Raw genomic sequence first — 18,579 nt, 5'->3', positions numbered from 1 at the left:
TCCTCATCTCATGAATGGAAACAGATCTATGTAGGTTGACTAAGCCCAATCTAGAAGTAAATGGCCAGAGCCAAGTTTTGTACAAAACACTCTGGGCTCCAGATGATTCTATCAAGTGCTCCTTCATATAGGATATAAAACAGGCTTAAAAATGGCTTGCCATTTAATTTATGTGTCTCTTGGGATAGGGCATGTGCATCCTGTGGAAGGTGTGTGTGTGCATGTGTGTGTTGGGACTGGGGCATGTGCATCCTGTAAAGGGTGTGTGTGTGCATGTGTGTGTGTTGGGACTGGGGCATGTGCATCCTGTAAAGGGTGTGTGTGTGTGTGTGTGTGTATGTGTGTATGTGTGTGTGTGTGTGTGTGTGTGCATGTGTGTGTGTTGGGACTGGGGCATGTGCATCCTGTAGAGACCTGAGGACAGTTCTGTGGAGTCAGTTCTTTTCTACCTTTATGTGGGTCTAGGATAGAACTTAAAGTCACCATGCCTGTTTGGGATATTTGTTCATCTACTGCGCCATCTTGGAAGCGTTTTTGCCTATCTTTGCAATCTCAATCCCTTAGCAAGACCTCTACATAAGCCAAGACTCACCTGTATTGATCATATTCCCACCTTTGGGTAAAGACGATGTGAGTTATCACACTCTGGAGCATGAGATTGCACACCAAAAATATCAGAAACGGGGAACCATAATCTACTAAAATCAATCTTAAGCAGGTCACCCAGGGAGCTGAGACATTCAATGCAGACAGAGGGCTTTCCCTAGTCCTGCCAGCTACAGGACAAAGCTGCAAACCATGGCCCATGGCCTATAGGATTCTTGAGTCATATCCTCCAGTCCATCAAATCTCCAAGTTGTTCAAGTTGGCACAGAGGAGCGTATGGAATGATCTCAGAGCAGGAATTCACTTACTAGCCTCTTGTGTCCCTTAAAATTGATGTCCTGAAGCCTTAACCCCTCTGTACCTTACAGTCGGCTACATCTGGAGACGGGACCTCTAAAGTGACAAATGTAAAATGAAGCCAGTAGGGTGGCCCTAATCCATTCTCCCAGCTAAGCTTCTACACAGGAGGGGGAATATGACGTCCAGCATCTCTGAGTAAGCAGAGAACAAAGCCCTCAAGAGAAGCCCATCCTGTCGACATCTTGGTCAGAGCTTCATGCTTTTCTGGCACTAAGAGGGGACACAGTTTACTTGGCCTACTTAGTCTATAGTATTTTGTCATGATGCCTCTTCTAAACTAAGAATTAGATCCATTAGATTTCATAATTAAATATCTATTGGGCATGCTCAGTAAGTGAATACAACGAGCCAAAAGACTGTTTAATATTTTTAATTATATGATTGCAAATTATACAATTTCTACTATTCAGTATTTTGTATAAAACCACTTTACAATACACAAGATTTTTCAAATGCAACAAAAAGTATCAAAAACTACATATGTGCCATGTTAACAGGCTATGGTGAAGCTTTTATCTTAAAAATACCTTCATGAGAATAAACATCCAACCAGTTCTCTCAGCTTTAAAAAATACGATTAGAAATATGCAATTTAATAAAATACCAAGACAATGGCTGATCAAATACTGACTCATCAGTAACATTTTAAAATTCCATCTGTACATGAGTGTACAATAAAGTCTTCAAACAATGGATGCAAGACCGCAGTACTGTACCGACAGACATGTCTATCCACAGTGAGTTCTACTGGATCAGCAAGGAGGTCATTTCTTACACAGTAGAGGCCATCTTTTAAACCTATCTGTAGTGTTTCCACTCCGTGACAGGGGAAACACTCAAGGTTTATGAAGAAATGCAAGAGTTGTGGCTATTCTCACTAGTCCACGGCAGAGGGAGAGAAATCTTAAAATAGTTTTTGTATCATCTGTTTTTTGAGACAGGGTTTCTCTGTGTAGCCCTAACTATTCGGGAACTCGCTCTGAAGACCAGGCAGGCCTTGAACTCAGAGAACCGCCTGCTACAATCACCCGGCTTTAAAAAAAAAAAAAAAAAATAGGTTTTAAGGTTTCTGACTAACTGCTTTCCAAAATGCAAGTAAGAACTGTTAAAAAAAATATACAAGGGAAAGCAGCTGATGTTTCTAGAACACACACTCACTTGTCACAGACAGATATTCAAGCTAACGGAGGCCTGAGGAATTCCAGGTACAAACTACTCAGAAAGCTGGAAGGGTCTGCCGGACCTGATTCTGCTCAAAGAGCCCCATGAGAACACCTGGGAAGCCTCTATGACCTGTCAGGGCCCAAACCAAGAGGTAGAAGTCACCCCTGAGAGGGGACAGTAGGGCAGGGCAGGACAATGGATAGGGCTAGGTTTGGGGGATCAAGTTAAAGCTGGGAAGTTAGTGAGGAAGAGCAGCATGTGGCCATGTTAGTTTGGGCAAATACTGATACCCTTGAATCTGGATGATGCTCAGGGTCTACCCTTGCCTCAAGGCAAGAGTTTAAGCTGGGCCTCAGAATTGTATTAATCAGTCTACAAGTCCTGAAGTCCATCCAGCTTTGCAGACATTGCTCTCGGGAACTCCGGATGGTATGAGTTTCCCAAAAAGCATCAAGGGCACCTATAAATATACTTTTCTAATTTTAATTCTGCTGGAAGAAGACTTGATGTACTTACAAAGGTATTTAACGTTCTTAAGTTAAAGGGGTTCCTCTACCCAATATCCACTGATTCGTGCCCTATAGCAACAGGGTCTTCCATCCTAGAAGCTTCTGGGTAGTTGTAGTTTGGGCAGAGGAAGTCCACTAATTCCCAACAGGAAGGGACTTCCCATTAGTTTGATCAAAGACTTCCTGGGTCATGGATGTCACCAGTCAGTTGCTATGCAGTCCTCCCCAGACAACATTAAGTAGGTTTTCCTGGCAATATGTCCTCACCAACTCAACGTTTCCTAAGTAAATTCCACAAGGGAGTTAAATATAGGGAAGAGCCACAGTGGCAGCAATTCTAGCTAACGGAGCTGCCAACACAAAACTGTGCCTTTTAAAAAGCACCTTAGTTCAATTCAGCATTATTGGTAAATGAAATGTTTGTCTTATCTAGGTCTTAAACTCATTCATATCCAGGGATAACAACAAACCTTACCTTAACTGCCTTTCTGCCTTGTTTGAAAGCTATGTGTTGCCTAGGGAGGGGCTCTTTGTGTGAATTTACATTGACTCCTCAGGCCTCCAATCCAAGGCCAGCCAATGCAGTTTGAGGACAGAAACACTGAAAGGAGGGACTTTACATTACCTATCCTTTATCCTGTCAATACCAACTACAAGGAAGGCAGCTTTTTCAAGTGGGATTGCCTGCTCACCTGACACATTCACCTGTCTTAGGAAGGCGTTGGCTATCAATGGCTTTCAATATTGCATTTCTCCAGTTTCTAAACTGGGAGAGTCAAAAACCATTAGCCTTGATTGTGGAAGTAACCAAGACAACTATACAATATTTTCTAATTAATGGGCTGTCTTTGTTTTTTGGCAACAGATAGATTCTGGTTTTGCAATTGCTTCATGGCACGGGTGCTGCTGGCTTCCAGCAGAGTGAAGAGAAAAGGCACGCTACAGTTTCTAGTCATATTCCCTAACCAAAGGCAACAGTGAGTTCTCTTACGCAAACAGCCTAACTCTGGAAGCAAGTGATTGTCACTAAAATCAAACTGAATCACAAGGGAAAAACTCCACAGCATTACAGAGAAAGACTCTACAAAGGGCTAACAATTTTGGGATTTTTGGGGTTGGTTTTTGTTTTAGAGACAGGACTTCCTTGTGTAACACTGGCTGGCCTCTCAAATTCAGAGATCCACCTGCCTCTGCCTCCCAAATGCTGGGATTAAAGGCTTGTGACACTACCACAAGGCTCACAATTTTGTTGTTAGAGCCACCATTATTTAGGATGCTTTTCTAAAGAAAAATGCTAGGGTTGATGTTTGGTTCTAATGTAATGGAGTAAACACGCTTGTAACATGTGACTGAGCAACCCAACAGCATCCCAGCTCTGAAATCTTCATCCTAAATGACACAAGGAAGGATTTGTAGGAACCATTTAACCGAGAACGGGTTCCAACTCCCTCATCCACATTCTCTAGCAGGTTTCTGGTAATCATAACCACATACGACAGTGTTTAAATGCAGCGTTCACAGACTGTTAATAAAGCACTCTTTGGTGAAAGACAAGCAGCTTGGGTACTTCACGCAGTGAACATCACAACAGTGTTAACAAGAGTAAATAAAGTGAAGCTGATTGTACCAAGTCATACCTTAAGATGGAGGGCACCACTGGAGGGATGTTCATCTTTCATCTTTATAAACTGCAAGTCAGGGTCACAGGCTGAACAAAAAATAAATACCTAAGATTGCCATCACAGGGACACACATGTACCACACTCACCAGACAGCTCTCTGGTGGCAGAGGACAGGGTATTGACACCTGAGACTAAATTCACAACAGCAGCATTTGTCCAACTCCAGATTACAAAAGGGAGAGTCAGGCCCTCAAATCGTTCAACCACACCCCAGAGTCAGTGAGTGGATGAGAGGCCAGTGACATTTTCTTCATTGAATGAACTTCTTATGTGGAAAGAAGCTAAGGCCATTGCAGAGTCTGCTTTGTTCTCAGATCGATTGGCTAAAAAATCCTTCTGGGGTTTTCTGTTCCTAGTCTTCCCTGGAGTGCTGGTCACTGGTTTTTTACTTTAACGTAAGACCGTCTTAGTCCTTGAAATGGCTGGACTGAGGGAAAAAAAAAAAAGAGAGAGAGAGATTTACCACAAAGATTCTAAAGTGTCCCAGAGAAAAATTCCAAAGACAAGGAAGGCAACACAATGAGAACATCGACATGCTAAGATTAGCACACACTTGTGTGATTTTTTTAATGGCCTCCTTTAGAAGAGACAATACAACATCGACCACAAAGGCAGACATGAGAGAAAGGCAGGGCAGAGAAAAGTTCAAAGCAATAGAAATAAACAAAGACACAGCACGGGCAGCAGAGAAGACAGGTACCATAAGGCCAGCATGGGCGCTTGCTGCAAAGCACGCCTCCTCCTCTCCCTCCAAGGAGCCAGGCTGTGGGGAAAGAGCAGAGAAGGAAGAGATAAAAAGGGATTACTGGGTGGTTTCAAGCCTGGCCCAAGTTCTCGGAGCACTTGGCCTGTCTGTAAAAGAGATCTGGGCAGGGACCGCCGGCTCACCCAAAAATCAACCTGACTTACCCTTCCTCTCTGTTTTTTTTTCCTCCCACATTGTGTTGGTATAACTCAAACCAATTAGCAACTTTCCAAAAAAAAAAAAAAAAAAAAAAAAAAAAGGAAAAGAAGAAAGTAAAACTAAGACAAGACAAACCCACCCAGAAAAACTACCTCTGACTTGGAGATGACCCTGCTCAGAAAGAGAGGGCCGATCTGATCAGGTGCATACTTCTTCCAGACATGAGCAGAGGTTGGCGGACTGAGTCAAGTGGACACCTGTCTGCCGTTCTACACGGTGTTAACTATTTTCAAGTTCAGAGGGAACCAGCGCTTAAGAATAGAGAGAGATCATCCTGGGACTCCTGGAGACAATGGCGGATGAAATATGAACTCCCTGAAACAACGGACAGGAACCAGGAGCTGAGCCCCAGAGAGCTTGATGCCATGACAGGCAGGAATTTCACGGCGATGACTCCCTCTAAAAAGCAGAATGAAGCATCTTAAAAATAAAGAGGGCCATATTAAGGAAATGGGATGAAGTAATGGAAAAAGAAAAGATGACCGAAAAGAAACCTTAGAAGCTTCCAGAAACACAGCGGCAAAGAGATACAGAAAGACGTGTGAACTGAGATGAATGTCCCAAATAAGGCATCTGCGAGTTCTCCACTTGTAGATGTGATGGTGTTCAAGATTTGTTCTGAGAGTTAGTGTGGGAACACGGAAGAAAGAAAAAAAAAGGTCAATTCATTAAGTCAGTTATGAGCTGTTATAATGGATTTATGGTCCTAATAGAAAGTTTAAGTTCCTAATAGAAAAACCCATGACAACCGACTCCGCCCTACACAAGCTGTGTGCTCCACACACAGAAGCCACAGGACTGGATGTGGCTTCCTTCCAAATGGACACAGGACAGAAGGCCATCGGACAAGAGCAGCACAGTGGCGTTTCTCCAACAGCAAGTACCTCTGTCACAACCCGCCATCTTCTCAGGGCAAGGAGCCACTCTTTTAGGTTTTGTTGGGGAAGTCTCTGAAGTTAAAGTTTCTCTTGATATAATGTCAAAACTCAGGAGTAAACTCAGTGCGAAGGGAGGGGGTGTGAAAGGAGACACAGGATTAAACAGGATTAAACACCCATGCTGCTGTGGGTGTCACAGGAGATATATGAGTAAGGACCTGGAACACAGGGGGTCTCTCCCACAAAAGGACCAGGAGGCCTGGTGAGCCTGAAGGGAGACATAGAAAGAAAGTCAAATTTTTGTTTTGATGTGTGTTTTTTTTATTTTTTGTGGGGGTGGGGTGAGGGATGTGCTATTGTTTAAAAGGAAGAGATTTCAAATAAGTATGTTAGAATTACCCAACCATCTCAGCTGAGAGTCTCCCCCCACAGGTAGATTACATACCAATGTTAATTCCTTTAATCTCACTAAACAAAAGCTGAACATTATTCAGCAGGTTAAATGCAGGAGGCTATATCCTGGAAGTCTCTGATCTCTTGTTTCCTAGAAGTGGTGGAGTTGTATGCCTTTCTTTTGTAAGCTAGAGGTGATAATAGTTAAGGTAATAAGAATGTAGGTCACAGTACTCCTATCTCAACTTGCAAATCTCTTTGGCTTATCACTACCCTAAATTCTTGAAAGACACTTTGGTCCAGTTAATTTAACCCAGTTTATTTAGAATCCTCAAAGCATCCAATCTAGGACCTCAGAGGAGTCACTGAAAATCAGAAACCACTATCCAGGGAAGACAAGTGGAGCCAAGAAACCTAGACAGAAGGATCTATTCACAGTAGGCCTTCCTCAACGCAGTACGGCACAATATGGTTCAAAGTTTGGGCTAACGTCTACTACTCAGAATCAAATGAGCAAGTCTGATTTGACTATACCAAAAGATCGAGCACTTAAGATATCAATATCAACACCAAACCTTCTGAAAGTGTTGATGTTCTGTTTTGAGACAACATCTCACTACATAACCCTATTAGACTTTGATATGTAGACCAGGCTCCTTGTCTTCTAGGGGCTGGAATTAAAGGCCACTATTCCAAGGGAACTTTTGACAGTTTGCACATGAAAGGTATTCACATTTCCTGCAACGTAGTGAAAAAGTTAAAATCTAAAACCTCAGCTATCCTACCAATCTGAATCAAGAATGGGGGGGGCTGTGCTTAGTTTGTATGCATACTAAGAAATTTGCATACTGAAATAATTACAATACACTTCTCTATATAAGTCATATTGTATAGTTTCAAACTGGATTTATAGCTCAGAAGCTTTACATGAGATTTTTATTTTCCTACTTTTTTCAGAAGCTTTTAAGACATGGCTCGGGCTGGATATTTAGTAAAGCACTTGTTTCATCCACATAAAACCCTGAGTTCCAGCATCAGCATTGTCAACCAATAAGTAAATTAATGGTTCCTGATTAGTCATTAATTAAATTAAATAAGCACAACTCAGCCCATCTATTTTCCTGTCAGAACTCGGACACTGTGTTACAGTGTACCTAACTCTGACCCTGTTCTAGGACACTATGTTACAGTGTACCTAACTCTGACCCTGTTCTAGGATCCTATGTTACAGTGTACCTAACTCTGACCCTGTCCTAGGACCCTATGTTACAGTGTACCTAACTCTGACCCTGTCCTAGGACCCTATGTTACATTGTATCTAACTCTGACCCTGTCCTAGGACCCTATGTTACATTGTATCTAACTCTGACCCTGTTCTAGGACCCTATGTTACAGTGTACCTAACTCTGACCCTGTTCTAGGACCCTATGTTACAGTGTACCTAACTCTGACCCTGTTCTAGGACCCTATGTTACAGTGTACCTAACTCTGACCCTGTTCTAGGACCCTATGTCACAGTGTACCTAACTCTGACCCTGTCCTAGGACCTTATGTTACATTGTATCTAACTCTGACCCTGTTCTAGGACACTATGTTACAGTATACCTAACTCTGACCCTGTTCTAGAACCCTATGTTACATTGTATCTAACTCTGACCCTGTTCTAGAACACTATGTTACATTGTATCTAACTCTGACCCTGTTCTAGGACCCTATGTTACAGTGTACCTAACTCTGACCCTGTTCTAGGACACTATGTTACAGTATACCTAACTCTGACCCTGTTCTAGGACACTATGTTACATTGTATCTAACTCTGACCCTGTTCTAGGACCCTATGTTACAGTGTACCTAACTCTGACCCTGTTCTAGGACACTATGTTACAGTATACCTAACTCTGACCCTGTTCTAGGACACTATGTTACATTGTATCTAACTCTGACCCTGTTCTAGGACACTATGTTACAGTGTACCTAACTCTGACCCTGTTCTAGGACACTATGTTACAGTGTACCTAACTCTGATCCTGTTCTAATTTTGTCAGGTTGGAACCACAGTATAAAAGAAACATGAACACTTAACTACATATCTAAATAAAAATTTAAAACTGGTCTGGGAAGACATTAAGAGCACCTGCTTCTCTTCTACAGGACCAGCACACACATTGGGAAGCTAACAGCCACCCAGACTCCAGCTCCTGCTTCCTGGCTTCTGTGGTCACCAACACTCCACACATATAAAGCCCTTAAAATTAAATCCTGAACTTTCCAGTGGCTGACTGAAGATTCTCAAATACCCACTTAGGTTCTTCTTCTTGCTCTCAGGAGACTAACTCCGAAGTGAAATGTTACAAACAACTCAGCAACAAAGAAAAACAACAAAACTCAAAAGCATCCCTAAGAATCCTGAGTGCCCAGAGCTCTTGGGACAGACAGTGATGGCAGACCACACCAGGCATGAAGGTGAGAAAGCTTCCATCAAACCGAAAAAGAACAGATAAAGGAGGCAAGTAGAATGTAGAATCTGACCCTGTTTTCCTCAGAGCCACCCGTTTTTAAAGTCAAGTATCTCTGGATGGTGGTGGTACATGCCTTTAATCCCAGCATTTGGAAGGCAGAGGTAAGAAGATCTCTGAGTTCAAGGCCAGCCTGGTCTACAGAGTGAATTTTGGGACAGTCAAGGCTGCATAAAGAGACCCTGTCTCAAAAAACAAAGCAAGTGAAGTCACCATGACAAGTGATGGTGCCTGAGCATGAACAGGGCACCTGCTTTTCACAGGCCAGGAAGGAGCCAGGGCTGGGACTCAGAAGATGTGATGGAGAATGCTCTCAGAGCCTAGACTAAGTGGAAGTAACAACCGAGGAGATACAAAGGAAAGCAGCAGGTGGTTTCGGAAGAGCTGAGGCAGGAGAACAGGACATCAGGTTGAGAGCTCTGAGGCTCCGCCATGACACACTGAGCTATATCTGATGCACAGGAGAAGAAGCTTCCTTCAAGCCCAACAAGCACTTGGGCAAAGTTCTAGGGTGACGCTCTCAGCTTCCCCATATCAAACCACGCCATAGGCCACACTTCCAACAAGAGAGAGTTCCTCTGAACAAGTAACACAGCAGCTTCCATTCCCATCACAGAGCCTCCAACTTCCTATCTTCTCGTCAGACTCCGGACGCAGGGTCCAGAAGAGTGAACTGGAAACAAACGTGAGACTGTCCGGAACGGGAGTCTTTTCTCACCTTTTAAGACTGCTTTTCCCCGAAGCAGATCTGGTGGTTCGTTTAGTAATGCCTGCACTGCCAGAAAGGTTAGGTTCAGGGGCTTTACAGCTCTGAACACTGGACTGAAGAATTACTCTGAAAACAGTTGGAAAAGGTAAGATTATATTCACTAAGACAACTGTTAAATAGATGCTAGAGGAGGCAATTTTGCATAATCACATTTGCCATTTACACAGAAAACAAACAAACTTTAAGCACATTTTTGTACCAAGCATCTCATTTCTCTTTGAAGGCTATTACAGAAGTAGCCAGGGTGCTTTGCTTTAGGGAAATGAATGACCTGGCATTCTGTACAATTTACACACCAAAGAAAACTATTAGTCAACCCTGTCAAAGCAGGGTCTAAGGTTTCAGTCACAAGTCATAAACATAAATTTAATAAAAAACAAGTGTTTAAACATAAATTTAGTAAAAAAAGCTATAATATTCACTGGTCAGAGCAGAAAGTATAATAAACAACAAAGCAATAATTTTATGCCAAGCTAATTTTTAAATATGTTTTAAAAATTTTCAGTTTTGTCTGCATTGTAACTAATTACTAAATTTTCAATTATCATAACCAAACTAGTTACTTAAATACTGTGAAGCTTGCCTTTAATTAAAATCTAAAAGCCTTCTCATAACAGAAGACTGCCCAGGAGGAAAAAATCGTGAATCAGAAAGAACAACTACACAGAGCACTGTCTCTCTGTAAGTAATGCTCAGTAAACTGTCAGAAGAAAAATAACAAAGAACATCAAAAGATGTTGGCAGGTAATCCTCTGCTTCAGAACCATGCACACCAATTTATTCCCATCGCTGTTTGCTAGAGGAAGAAAATACTGACCAAAAAGCTTCCTCCCTTCAGAGTCAAACTACAGTTGGGAAAGCAACCTGTACGAGACCAGCTTCAGAGAGTAAAAAGAGGTGATTCCAACTAAGGAGGAATCTACTTCACAGGCCTGTCATGACCAGGGTGACTGGCACCAGTGCTTCTACTGCGGCCAAGGTTCCTAAGCTCAGATGATAAGTGAAGTTATCCACAGAGAAGGAAGCCGAACAACTCTCCTTGGCTCGCCAGTGTATGAGAAGAGCAGTGTAGCCCTGGTGAATCAGCCCAACTCTCAAAGCTGATCTGAAATACTCCAACAGAAACAGGCTCACACAGAAATGTGACTCGAGGAGGAACCAGCTACCCCAAGGCATGAACTCTCCTCCCCCAAACGGGATTTATTAAAAATGACTTACAACACTTTAGTAGGCACACCATCAGCATGCATATTTTCTGAGCGTGATGACTCACTTTTGGGGACATAATGTGTGACAGTAAGATGAACAACTAGCTCAGACATAGCCTGGTATGTCACACCTCCCTGTTGGGAACCTTCAAAGCCCTCTCTCCTTAAATTCTGTTCGTTGTTAATCATGCTTACCCTGTACTGGGCTATATAGAATATTAATGCTGCTTCTCTTATCCAATTGCTACACTTTCTGTTAATACAAATTAAAGAGGAAATATTTATTTATTGCTTAAGGATATGAATCTAGAATTTTGCTTAAAGGTAACAAAATCCATCTGCTCATTTCTCCAGGCAGAATGTATTACTTGATTCTCCTCTGCTGCTTCTTTAAAAGAGAGAAAAAATGAGACTTCTTTTTTCTGAAACACGACTCTCCCATTTCAGATTATCTGAAGTCAAATGCTTGGTTACTTTTTAACACATATACACATACTCCCACACACACCAATGCCTGCTCAAGAAATCTACCCCTGATCTTTTAAATTACTGAAATGCTTAAATGCTACACAAAACAAAAATCCACTGCTAAAATCAAAAAATATTTTCTTAGGCTAACTGAAAATAGAGTATTTATTTTTCTAAGAAATAGTTGTAAACCAATGTGAAATAATGGTATTACTGGTTACTAATTTCTGGGGAGCTTTGAAACTCAGGGGGAGATTTAGTAATACATTAATCACACCAGGGAGGCCTCAGATCACCTGGCCTGAGCGAGCAATTAACCCATTAATACAGTGGAAAGCTCCAGGTCCACACTTGCATATTACCAACGAGCAGCTCAGATAGGCTGAGGAGGCCAAATTCAAGTGTCACTCTGCCGCAGAAACACGGGATTCACTGCCACCTGCCCTGCCCTCATGGTACATCCCATGCAATACAGAATATACATTTTTTTTCTCTCTCTCCCTTCCCCAACCAAGTTGCCTTTGGGCTCCTGACCCTGTGCCCAAACCATAGACTGTTGCCCTGTCTGTGATATCTCTAAAGCCTCAGCAGCTCCAGATTTTAAGACAGTGACAACGGATGAGACACATAGCAAAATTAGAAAAGCAATCTTTTGGACCAAGAGTGTCCTGCCAACCCTCAAAATACCTGGATGGCTTTCTGTAGGACCACTGCCACAGAGTTTTCTGGAGGATACCCACAGACCCCTGTACCGTCCTGTAGGAGCATTGTCCCCCACTGTGTGCACTAGATAGAAAACAAAAAATGCAGCTCACAGCAGTGGCCAATCACTATCACCAAGAGCTCGTGCCTATGGAAAACACACTTGTCACTTGCCTCAATAACAGAAAGCTTCTTGCTTTTTAAAAAAATTTCAAGTCAGTAGGCAGGCTAAATGGAACACCCTGTTTTGGTCTTGAAATGCAGTGTTGACATCATCTATGGGAGTGATCTAACACACTTGCAGAAGACGCTGAAGAGGAACTCCCCAGTAGAAGCAACATTTAAGCTGAGCCTGAAGACAATCATTATCAGCAGCAACTCCACCCATTCAGAATATCTTGGCCTCTTGGAACAGTTTGAGAAGAATTAACTATAAAAGGCATCACTGTTCTTCAAAGGGTAGAAAAGTTAAAAAAAATGAAATTGAGATTCTAAACTCATCTAAGATATACAAGGAAATGCCGTCTTATAGATATGTGTTCGGCATGTTTTCTATAGTTTTAAAGAGTGGACTCTGATTCCTCTTTAAATCTTTCTTAGCTCCATGAAACCCTCAACAGAACCACAACGGCCAGGTTGCCTGTGACAGATTTTCACTTTGGAGGAGATCCTAGAGGGCAAGTCTGCATGCTTTGCTAATTTCTAAATCCAAGCTGGGACAAGAAGAGTAAATTTTGGAATGAACTGGAATAAAGAAAGGTCTCAGAAAACAGATACAGGATGGTGGTGGTGTGGGACAGAATCTCCCTCTGCAGTCCCCGACTTTGGTGTTACACATGGAGGTTTTCTGCTGCCTTCTGCTGACAAGTGTCTCCCCTGAGAAAGTGACAAGGTCAGGAGACTACACTTGTGTACATAACGTAACAAAGATGGTCTGGGTGGTGTGAGAAAGGAAGGAAGAATCCAGAGACGACAGAAACACAAGCAAGGGAGACAGCCAGCTCCCGGCTTCCTTTTCTCACTTAGAGAAGATGAGATACAGTTCTACAGACTCCAGACAGGTAGGTGTGAAGAAGCTGAATCGGGCCACGGTCCTCACTAGCCCCCAAGCCTGCAAAGCCCAGTCTTTTGATAAAAAGTAGAAATGATGAGAGAGCTCTTGACAGGAGACACACTTCAGTTCTGAACATGAGAGGTGAACACAGCCCCCTGGTGGACACAAAACCGGGCTAGTTAGCCCAACTACCTGAATGTTTTTTTGACTGGCGGGAGAACTATTCCAATGCCCACATTTATAAACAGCTAGTACAACTTTCGAAACTAGATGTTATTTTTAACATCCTTGACTCAAAAGAATTGTTGAGGCCCTTCTCTGCTGGTACCATCCCGTTCATTGAAAAGATTCAGAAAGAGAACCCTGGAAAACAAGCAAACCAAACAAAGCCAGGAGAGCCAGGAGGAGAAACACATGCACCATGAGAACCACACTGGACACCAGGGGAGGGCAGGAAAGAAATGGAACAGGAAACTTACACAGCAAACTATCTGTCAAAGGGTCCAGATGGCTACTGTGTTCTGAAGCCATCAAGACAGAACAGCAGGGTGGGAAGAATGTAGTCACACACAATCCACCAGATGGCAACACTACACAGTGCAGAGGTCAGCACAGCTAGGGGACATCTGGAAAGGGCGGAAGGGGAAAGAACAGATGTTCAAATTGGGAAGCCAAAATAAATCATATAAAATACATAGAGCCACCTGTGGATTTAAGACACCCTAAAAGGCCCAGGGCAGCAACTGTGATGGAGAGGGGCGGGGAAACAAGGGTGGTGGTGGTCCAGCTTCTGTTGAGACAAAAATGCCGACTTTAGTTTAAACAAGTTCAACACCCAGGAACAAACGGTTAGACTCCATCTCCCACCATACTGACTGACAGACAGTACTTGAGCTTTTCATTACACATACAAAACAGTACACCTGAACACAAGTAGAAGAGGACACAGAAGCAATCCAAGACTGTCTAATATGATCAGGCCAGGGGTCACTGTGACCAGGGAACTCCGCTGAACAGAAACAGAGCTCAGGTCAGTTGGGAGTTCCAGGGAATGGCAATGTGGATTACAGAAGTACACCTGACCAAGGGCCAATTTCACCATTGTGGCCAGGCTATATTTCTGAGACGGCCTCATAACCTCAGGCATTTAAACACTTGGTGTGGTTGAGACAGTTGGGGTAGGTGTAGGATGTGTACTCTTGATGGGGAAACACATCATTGGGCTTGGATTACGATGTTTTAAAGCAGCTTGCTATTCTCAGCTGGCTCTCTGTGCTTCCTGCCTACAGTTCACAATTTAAGTTTTCATTTCCAGCTTCAGCTGCCATGCCTGCCACTTCGTATGCTGTTGCTTCCCCAGGTTAGGGACTCCAACTCCCTGGACTCTTAAGCCCAAATAAACATTTCCCCCCATAAGTTACCCTGGTTATCGTGTTTTATCACAGCAACAGAAAAAGTAACTAATACACACTCAAAATTTGGTATTTATTTTTCCTTCTCTTCCTTCTGTCTTTAGGTCTCCTATTTTGCAGGTTGGTCCTGACCTTTCTATGTAGTGTAACCCACAAACGCTGCAGTTCAAAGGATGTCAAAGTCTCTCTCCCCAAGTACCCCACCAGCAGCAGCAAGGGGCAGACAAGGAAGCTCACTAGAAATGATCTCAGACTACACCCAGAAGCTCCAACAAGAAGCTGCACTATATGGTGAGCTTCCACATGACTCAAAAGCTCAGCTTGGCCCGTGGAGGGGTGCTGTGGGGTACAACCTACCTTCCTCTATCAGGAACAGAATTAGTTTGGGGAGGATTATTTCATAAGTAAAAACAACTAGTAAAAAAACTCAGATAAAAACATTAATAATCATAAAACACAGCATTTGAAGTTAATGTACCTCCTACACTATATTTGTATCTATTTATATGAGATAAATTATACAAAAGGCACTATTTATAAAGTAAGTGGAGAATTCTTAATTGACACTTAAAATCAGAATTCACCCAGGACTTTATGTTGAAAATACTGGCATTTTGTGTCCGGAACCTTCCCAAACCTCCCCCCAAGCAGCACCTGGACCCTGAGGCATGCTGAGAAACCACATCACTAACTTCTTACGGCATTGCCAGATATTTATGACCGAGAGGCACATCTCCATCAGTCTTTCCTCACGAAAAGGCTGGAAATATAGGGCCCCCAGAGAAAGGGGAACACCCGCAAGGACAGGGGCAATGGCCTGGGTGGAATTGCCGACTGGAGAGAGCCTAGAGAAAGGTACAGCTGCCTCAGACTTTGCTTCCTGTATGTGTGTGCTGAGCATGGATGTTCCCAGTAGTTAGATCCATATTAACATGTGGGAAAAAGACACCTAACACGAAACTTCTCATTCTTTTGATAATAGATACAAAGATAAACCTTTGTCTGCATTTTAATCCACCAGACCCCCTCCCCCCAAATTATAGAAACATAATTAGGGGATAGGTTTGTCATAACTCTAAGATATAACATGACAGCTGACTCGACTCTCCTGTGTACAGACTGATGGGGGACATGTGTGAGGGAGTGGAATAAGAAAGTAACCGTTTTAATACCTAGGGACAAATCCGTTAACCAGGTCTTGACATCTGCTGTCATTCTCTTGACAGCGATCATTGCAAAGTACTGGCGTGCAGCTGAGGGGAAAAGTATGCAGAAAACCTAACAGACAGGTGACCAGAGAAGGGAGGCACTCACGTGAGGGGGAGAGCGCTGGCTTTCGGCTGTCTCCGGCTTTTCAGGGCCCGAAGTCTGTCCCCTTGTGTCACTCCACTGACTTCATCATCATCACTATACTACATGCGTTAAAACAACAACAACAACAACAACAACAAATAAACACTGAGCTAACTTAGGTTCTATTGCAGCCCAAGTGGCTACTTACCCAGACATTCAGGCACCCACGCACACACACACACACACACACACACACACACACACACACACACACACACACGCTCTAAGTTTCTTGCTAACATTTGCACATCCATTCATTACACTTAACCTAGTACTGCTGCCTGTTACAACTGTGGTTCTTTGAAAGTTCTCTACATGAACTGCTAAAGCAGTTGAGATGAGCACGGTGTGCTCAGGTTGGGGCGTAACCAGATCCATTTTAGAAGCTTACTCCCTACTCGTAATTGTCATCTGTGTTTAGGAAGTCAACAAAGCATTCTGCAAGCACACAACTTTCTTTTCAAACACTTCTAGAGAAGGTTGTAAATATATGTAAACATGACGGGTAACAGCCCCTAAAAGCCACTTTATTAACTTTACCTACAGTTTTCACCGTGCCCTACGGATCTCAACAGCATTTACAGCAGTAACAACAGTGTGATGGGGATGGTTCCATTACCGGCTCAGGCTCTTGATTGTCTTGATTCTCAAGCCCATTCATCGAAATGTCATCAACATCCGAAAGGTGTTTGGAGAAGGCTTGTCTGAGGGGTCCGTTCTCCTGCCCTCTTAACTTCTGACGAAAATAGTCACCTTCCAGCCAGAGGCTCGATTGTTTCCTATAGTGTTTAAACATCAAAAATACAGCGTTCCATAAGGACACCCCCCCCCATATCCCCACACCCACTAGTTCTTACACGAGACAAGCTTCAAGTGCACTTACATGACCAGGAACTGTTGCTGGGGCCCAATCACTGAGCCAGGTCTACAGATTCTGAGCCAGGCAATGCTCTCGGCTGCTGTCATTCTGTAATGCTTCATGAGGTAGCAGCCTATAAGAGTTCCTGTTCGACCAAGGCCAGCTAGAAAAACAAAACAATCAATGAAATCTGTTTGCACGTCTTCCAGAAATCTCTGAATAAGAGAAAGGGAAAAAAACGTTATAGCCCTCCACAGAGGTTCTCTAAGTCAGTCTGGAAAGGCTAGGTGCCAGGTTTCACCCTCAAGGGCAGAGACTGAATCTAGAGCCTTCTGAAGTTCCCCCCAGAGGATTTGATGCAAAGCCAAAGATTGAAAATCACTTTCTGCACAGGGACTAACTAAGAGTTTGGAGCTGGAAAGATGGCTTAGTGTTAAGAGCACTTACAGCTCTTATAGGGAACCTAAACACCCACACTCAATTCCCAGAGCCCTGCTAATAACTGCTTGTAATTCCATTTCTAGGAAATCAAACATCCTCTGGCCTCAAAGGTACCTGCAGGAGTGTGGTACACACATATATTCAGGTGCACGCACACACACGCACACGCAATGATAACAGTAAGCTGTTTTCTTCCAGGTCTTGCATTTGTTACCACATACAACAGAATCGCCTATTCAACATCTGTGTCAGTTCACACTGCTTTACAGGAGTGTGAGGAACAGAACCCAAACCTGGGACGTTAGACAAGCACTCCAACCTAAACTATACCTCATTTTTACTTTTAACTCTTCCTTTATGTGTCTCTTTATGATGTGCATGTGAGTATGCATTCATGTTTGTTGAGATAATATTTTAGTATACTGTTTGAAGATGTTTCTCTTTCCTTCCTCACCTGTCTAAAGCACCTTCTGATTGGTTTAATAAAGAGCTGAGCGGCCAATAGCTAGATGAGAGATTTGCCAGCCAGTTGCAGAGGAAGAAGCAAGTGCAGGTACTGGAGAAAGGTAATGTGCCATGTAGCCAAACACAGGTTAGTATAAATGGGTTGATTTACGTTATAAGAGCTAGCTGGGAGTAAACCTAAGCTAAGGCCTAAAGCATTCATAATTAATAAAAGGTCTCTGTGCCATTATTTGGGAGCTGGTGCATCATAGATAGTCCAGCAGTACATGTTTGTGTATGATTGTGTGTGTCTGGCACACACATGCATAAAGGAGGAGGCCCTAGGTAAATGTCTAAGAATCTTTTTTGATTGCTTATTCATTAAAGAAGGGTTTCTGAACTGAACCTAACAGATATGGCTGTTTGGCTGGCCAGTCTGATCTGGAAATACCCTGTCTTTTTTCCTCCCCGGGCTGGAATTACTGGTGAGCTACAAGGCCTCCTAGTATTTCTGTGTCTTCTAGAGAACTAGAGACCTGCAGTCTCACATTTGCATGGCAAACACTTTATGTAATGAGTCATCTCCAGCCCTGCTTTTTTCCTCTATGGAGACCATTATAATTAACTCCTATGATGGTTAATGTGTCAAATCAAGAATCAACTTGGAAGGAATTGTGGTCAAGATCGGCATTTTACCCAGTGCCAATTTTAGTAAGCACACTGCTTTCCATAATGTGGGAAGTCCTCCTTCAATCCATTCAAAATCTGAATAGAACAAAAAGATTAGCCTTCCACCC

At 43.0% G+C, this 18,579-nt stretch overlaps 1 protein-coding gene across 4 annotated transcripts in view; it reads right to left on the bottom strand.

Annotated features, from left to right (window-relative positions):
- Positions 1-1,396: 1,396 nt before the first annotated feature.
- CDC14B (cell division cycle 14B) overlaps positions 1,397-18,579 on the bottom strand; it is a gene marked incomplete at its 5' end in the record, with an annotated part of 75,650 nt that continues 58,467 nt past the window's right edge. For 2 of the 4 annotated variants that reach the window (XM_080938529.1, XM_080938528.1), the window contains 5 exons: positions 1,397-4,748; positions 13,753-13,899; positions 16,000-16,097; positions 16,658-16,817; positions 16,922-17,060. In XM_080938529.1, the coding sequence (XP_080794655.1) occupies positions 13,785-13,899; positions 16,000-16,097; positions 16,658-16,817; positions 16,922-17,060 (512 nt within the window). In that variant the 3' untranslated portion in view covers positions 1,397-4,748; positions 13,753-13,784. Of the gene's footprint in view, positions 4,749-5,021; positions 5,085-13,752; positions 13,900-15,999; positions 16,098-16,657; positions 16,818-16,921; positions 17,061-18,579 lie in introns of all 4 variants that reach the window. The other 2 variants (XM_080938526.1, XM_080938527.1) reach the window with 2 other exon arrangements.

This window comes from Micromys minutus, assembly GCF_963924665.1.
Source record: "Micromys minutus genome assembly, chromosome: 1".
NCBI lineage: Eukaryota > Metazoa > Chordata > Mammalia > Rodentia > Muridae > Micromys > Micromys minutus.
Note: the sequence above shows the minus strand (reverse complement) of the source record. Positions and strands in the feature narration are given on the sequence as shown.